The sequence below is a fragment of the Planococcus citri genome, chromosome 4, assembly GCF_950023065.1.
Source record: "Planococcus citri chromosome 4, ihPlaCitr1.1, whole genome shotgun sequence".
Classification (NCBI taxonomy): domain Eukaryota; kingdom Metazoa; phylum Arthropoda; class Insecta; order Hemiptera; family Pseudococcidae; genus Planococcus; species Planococcus citri.
In genome coordinates this window covers 12,223,655-12,230,150 of record NC_088680.1, presented here as the reverse complement: position 1 = coordinate 12,230,150, position 6,496 = coordinate 12,223,655, and the positions used below count along the sequence as shown (strand labels likewise).

Below are 6,496 nucleotides of genomic sequence, written 5' to 3'. Positions count from 1 at the left end.
TTTAATCGTTATCAACGTTTACTTAAACGTACCTATTAAATCAAATTGTAGGTATGTAAAAACTCTAAAAAAAAATGACTCATTAAATTAGCTGCGTGTAGGTATTTTTTGTAATATACATACCTATAGAAATGATTTTCGAGCAATTTTAGCGATAAAAAAATTAGCAAAAGTATCTGATGACAAGGAACGAAATCAAGCTAAATCGGAACAGAATGTCCTGACAATGAGATTTTCGAAACCAAAATTTCAAAAGTTCAAGCTCATTTTTGAATTTTTGGCGAATCTTATGAGGATTTTAAACATTAAAAAAAAAACTGTTTTAGGGCGATTGATAAATTTTTTCACGAAATAAACATTTTTTTGAGCGAAGTAAACCGAATGCAAATAATTCTTTCAATTCAACCGTCACACATCAATAACTACTAGCTTTGGACCATTCTGGAGCCTCCGGCGATTTTTTAAATTCTCTCCAGGAATTTCAAATCGCTCTGGAAAGACCAAATATTAGGTTTAGAACCTGTGACCTATGTAGTTTTGTTCGGTGCGCTTATATTGGACATCCTCTCGACCATTTCAAGTGGTCATCACGAAATTCCAGGGGTGCCAGTCCAAGAGTGAACTTTTGACCGATTTTACTGTATTTATGATCATTTGATCAATGATAATTGATAAAATTTAAAAATATTAAATGTACTCACGAATGATAAGAAATGATCCAGGGATGATTTTTTTGATGGTAGCAAGCTTTCCTTTTCCAAATTCATGGTGACTTTTCGGTGTCCAATTAATATTGTTCGTCAGATTTGTTGCTTGACACGTCTTAATATCATTTTGCAATTTCTCACACATTCACTCGAGATTTGAATCTTTCACCTAATTTTGTTACTAAGTATCATCACACATTTGACGAGCTTCAATTCTATAATAAAATTTGTGGTAAACTGGTTTTTACAGAGTCTTCCACAAGACGGATTCTGTTATACCAGTTGCAGGTGTCGTGGGATATACATGTACATTGTGTGCGCAGAATGAATGTGAAATTAGAGGCCATGCACTATGTGCATAATTTAAATTTAAACCAGTGATGATAGTAGTTTGAATTCGAAACAAACTTGATTGACTTCGATCGACTACATGTGCTTCTCCTATCTCTATTCTTTTAATTAGGAGGCTTATATAAAAAAAAAATTTAATTCGAAATCATAATGCTACGAAATCACAACAAACCTTAAATCACTCGTTTTTCCCCATTTTTTTCAAATTTGAGAACTCATTATGAAACTTGGAAAGCTTGTATCAAAAAATTGAGCTGAAATTTGAAATCTGCGCATTTGAAAACCATATAAACCATATGTCACACGAATTTTTCATTTTTTTTCAAATTTGGGATCCCCACCCCCCCTGCAATTAGAATCAAATTTTGAAAAAAATCCAAAAATCATGTGACATATCGTTTGTTGTGTTTTCAATAGCGCTGATTTCGAATTTCAACTCGGTTTTTCGATAGAGGTCCTCAAAGCCTGACAATTTCGTCTCAAAATTACAAAAAAAAACTTAATTCCTTAATTTTGGTAAAATTTTTAAAAAATTCAAAATTATGTGACGTATCGTTCGTCATGTTTTTGAGATTCCCGGACATTTTCCCGAAGCCGTTTTCCCGACACCCATATTCCCGACAGGACATTTTCCCGAAAGGACATTTTCCCGACACCTATATTCCCGAAACCCAATTTCCCGAAATATCTCCCCGAAAGGACATTTTCCCGACACCTATTTTCCCGACACCTGTTTTCCCGACACCTATATACGTACATTTCCTATGCCCCCTTCTCTCAAACTAAAAAATGTTATTCATTGATAGGCACAAAACCAACTGGATTTGTTTTGGGATGGGGGAAATGGAGAGTGACATTTTACAAGTTAAGGGATCTCCAATTTTTGTATAAATCGCAAAAATGTTCAGTTTTCTTTTACCAACATTTCACATAAATTAGACCTGTATAAAATATTCTTTTCCGTGTGAATTCATAATTTATGTGGAAAAATCATTTTCTAATTTTCTATGAGAAAAATTTTAATGCAGAAATTTTAGCCTTTTAGAAGATTTTGAAAAAGATTCCATGCTTTTTCATCACGTCAGTACAAAACCTAAAAGTACAATGTACATACATCTACATACTGCAATACATACGAGTACATATATAGGTAGTAATGGTAGTAGGTATATTGGCTTAATGCCACACAGTCTAGTAGGCACGTCGGTCGGTACATCTTTATTTACTAGCCACGAGTAAGGCTAATACTCGTATGGTCAATTGGCCATTTGGAAGCATGTACCACATTAATCTGTGAAATTCCCCACTTTAAATTTATAGCCCTTTTCGAATGGTTTGAATTTATAACAATTCGGGAAAAATTAATAGCATTCGTGAAATTGGGTTTCGGGAATATAGGTGTCGGGAAAATGTCCTGTCGGGAAAATGTCCTGTCGGGAATATGGGTGTCGGGAAAACGGCTTCGGGAAAATGTCCGGGAACCTGTTTTTGATTGCTCTGATTTCAAAATTTTAATTCAGTTTTCCGATTCAAACCCTAAAACTCACAAACCACCCAAAATTTTTTTAAATTGAAACATTCGCCTAACCTATGATTTTTTGGGTTGGTAAAAGTGCTGCTTTCAAATTTAGAATTAATTCTTTGATCCGATTCTCCATACGCTCCATTATACCTAAAATTACCCACTTATTTTTTGTTTTGTTGAAATTTGAGAACTTATTGTGAGGCTTGGGAAGCTTACATCAAAAAATTAAGGTGTGATTCGAAATCTGCGCCTCTGAAAACCTTGTGAATCATATGTAAAACGAATTATTCATTTTTTTTCGAGAGGAAACCCCACTCTACTCAATTGGGATTAAATTTTGAGAAAAATTCAAAAATCATGCGACATATCGTTTGTTGAGTTTTCGATTGCGCTGATTTCGAATTTTAACTCAGTTTTTTCATGCAAGCCCTCAGAGTCGCATAATTGCCCCAAATTTTAAAATAGGTAATTGAAAAAATTAGAGTGACCATGGCTCGTGGGTTCGTTAAAAATGTTGATTTTGAATTCGAATTCAATTTTTTAAAATTATTATTCAATAAGCAGTCTATGAAAGAGAATAGAATTTCGAGAAATTGAAAAATCCAGAATTATCACAAATAAAAATGAAAAACCCAAAGCCACAAATTTTTTTTAGAACGATTCCTCTACAAGAAAACACATCTATGCAGCATTCAAAAAAAAAAAAAATCTCGACTCATTTTCAAATTAAGTAGGTATTATGTAATAGTACATATATTCAAAAAGTATAATAATTTACTAACATTTATGTAGAAATACCAATTTATTTGTACTCGATATACATTACTTATAATTAAACGACTAGATGAAAAACCTGATCCCAAAAACATTACACAAATCACAACACTTTACGTATAAAAGTCATAAGAAACTTGCTCCAAACTACGTCCAACGGTTTCTGGTACACAATAATAAACAAAAGGCACTGCCAAAAACCCTATCATCCCATATACATAGAAAATACCATAAGATGAGAGCACCACTGCTCGAGGAAAAACCATTAAATTAATAAAATAAAACACACTATCGCTAAACACAGAAACCGAAGCGAACCCTTTAGCATCTGTAGGAAAAATTTCACCCAATATCGTATAAGGAACCGTAGCAATACCCAATGCACTGAAAAACACATTAGCCCAGACCGAAACAATGTGAATATAGTCAGCGATGTGAGAATACTCAGAATCTGTATCACTCAAATGAATACATAATCCCAATATAAATGTGGTCAAACTTGCCAATAGCGAGGATAAAATAGCGATTTTTCTTACTCCTAGTTTTGGTAAGAAAACAGTATACGAGATTTGGCCCAACATCATGATAAGTCCACAAATCAGAGTGGTCAGATAGGAATCAATGGGTAAGGATTTAACATTGATTACGTCCACCATATAAGCAGAGTAGACCTGAGTGCCTGAGAACTGTTGGAAAAAGAAGTACAATACTGTAATCAATAGTGGCTTGTGGACATCCTTTCTAGCTATTTTCAATAAGTAAGAGGACAGGTCATCTCGTTGAGAGTTCACGTTACCGCCAATGAACACATAATTTGTCGATTTGTGAGTGGAACCCAATTTATATCTAGCTTGATGAGCCTCTTTGAACCTGCCTTGTTGATCAAGCCAGGCAGGACTCTCCGGTATAAAAACCAATACCAGTATCGATGATATTAACGCGATCGAAGCTCCAATTAAAGCTACAGTTTTGTAAAGTACAAAATATCCTAAAACGTAAGTCATAGTTAAGCCAAAAACCACTCCCAATGAATTCCACGACGCCAAGCTACCTCTAAAATGTAAATTATCCGCTGCCAAGCTTTCTGCTATGTAAACATTTCCTGCATAAGTAACCGCTCCTTGAGATATTCCAGTACATAGTTGACCAATGTAAAGATAGGCCACTTCTACAGATCCAGCCACCGTCAAAAAAATTAATCCGATGAATGCTGGTATGGTGTTGACGAAAAAAGCCTTCTTTCTACCATATCTATCGATTACGTAGCCGGTTAATATGTTCCCAAGTACTGAGCCTACTACAGGTAAACTAGCTGTGAAAATAAATAACTCGAGTTAGGATGTGATTTTTTTATGAATAGGGGGTCAAATTTTGATGTACTTACCGAACCACGAAGATTGCTCCAAATTTAGCTCTAATTTTGGTAGAGCAATCGCTGAAAATGCGGCTGACATTCCTGGTGGTAGTGTTGGCAGGATTATGATGATGATCAGTATCAGTTGCTCCTGTCATAAGAGAGCACTTGAGCATATTTAAAAAATTCAAAATTATGATCCATTTTCACAGCTAGGTAGAGGTACCTACTTAATTATGATTATGGAAAAAAATTTGAAAATTATAGGTAGGTAGTAGGTACTCACGAGTGATATGGAATAATTCATGAATGGTCTCTTGGATGGTAGCAAGGGTTCCTTTTCAGAGTTCATTTTAGCTTCGAAGTGGTCAATATTCTTCTTAAAAATTTATTCTTGGCACTTATTCATTAGTACATTTGCACTGGAGCATTAAATTTTGTTGTCTACTTTGAACACTTTCACTAAAGGTTATAGTTACACATCATACAAGCTTTAATTCTAAACCAAAACTGATACTTACGTATTAGAATGTGATTCATTATAAGTATAAGTAGACACAAATATTATCTCACTTTTTTTGTTAAAAATATCTGATGAGTTTTGTCGAAAAGTTGCAATCATCGAAGTTATCTAAAATTCAATTTTCGATGCTCTAGGAAGTACGTAGACGTCGTACCTTATCTATAAGGTGTGCACGGAACTGATACGGTTAATTGAATTTACTATACACACGTACACAAACGGATATTTTGTCTAAATGATTACGTATCGAAATGCCTTCCAAAGAATCTCGATGATAAGAAAATAGGTATCTAGGTCTAGGTACATTCACTCTGTAAAGATTAGGTACCTTATTCTTATCTGGTACCACCTAAACTATTGAATTTATGTTGCATTGATTTCATTTTTACATAAATTATTATTTGTATGATTGATGAGTCGAGTGGGTGGGGACGTATTTTAAAACGAAAATGACTCACTTTGTATTTGTGATTAGAGATCGAGAAAATGCAAGTTGCATACTACATAGGTTTAGGTATAGATATCTACCTACGTGTAAATTTTTATAAGGGTGGTCCCTAACTTTGAAATTTCAATTTTCAAACTGCATTTCTTTTAAAAGCATGGATTCGGTTCAATTCATGCAGTAAAGTTGCTGTAGGTATATGGCTCATTAAATGAAATAAATAAAAATAAATAAAACAATAATAATAAAAAAAAACAAAAAATACACTGCCACACCTAATTTGAGGAGATACATTTTCATTTTTCTGTAAACCTCCCATTTTGAGAAAAAAATTATGATTTTGGTCAAATTCTACGAAACAATACAAAACAAGTACCTACATAGGTAGGTAATAATTCTGAGTATGTTCGATCAAACTAAAATTACGAGATCAAAAATTAATCAATTTGTGGAGCTCAATATTACTTAATAGATTTTCAATTATGATCGATTTTTGCTCAGGAAGCCAAGGTTTACAGTTACGAATTATTTTTCTATTTCAAACTTGATCGATCATAATATGGAATCAAAAATCTGTAACGAATGATTTTTAGGATTCAATTTTGATCGATTATCGATCGCGATCAATCGTTATTGCTTTTTGGCTGAAACTGATTTTTCATTTTGAATATAAATCGAACAGAAAAATATCTCGAATAGGTAATTTTTCTTTTTTGGAATTCAGTGAACGATTTTTTTTTGGAATTCGATGATCGATTTTTCTGGAATCCGATCATGATCTACTTTTTTTGAAATTCGATGACGAACTTTTTTGAAA

At 33.5% G+C, this 6,496-nt stretch overlaps 1 protein-coding gene across 1 annotated transcript; it reads right to left on the bottom strand.

Annotated features, from left to right (window-relative positions):
- Positions 1-3,383: 3,383 nt before the first annotated feature.
- Positions 3,384-5,865, bottom strand: LOC135844757 (facilitated trehalose transporter Tret1-like). The gene is made up of 3 exons (XM_065363091.1): positions 4,998-5,865; positions 4,742-4,862; positions 3,384-4,669 (listed from the first exon to the last, which is right to left on the bottom strand). Exons 1-3 carry the CDS (start codon positions 5,061-5,063, stop codon positions 3,471-3,473), a joined length of 1,386 nt encoding a protein of 461 aa, XP_065219163.1. The 5' UTR covers positions 5,064-5,865; the 3' UTR covers positions 3,384-3,470.
- Positions 5,866-6,496: the final 631 nt, after the last annotated feature.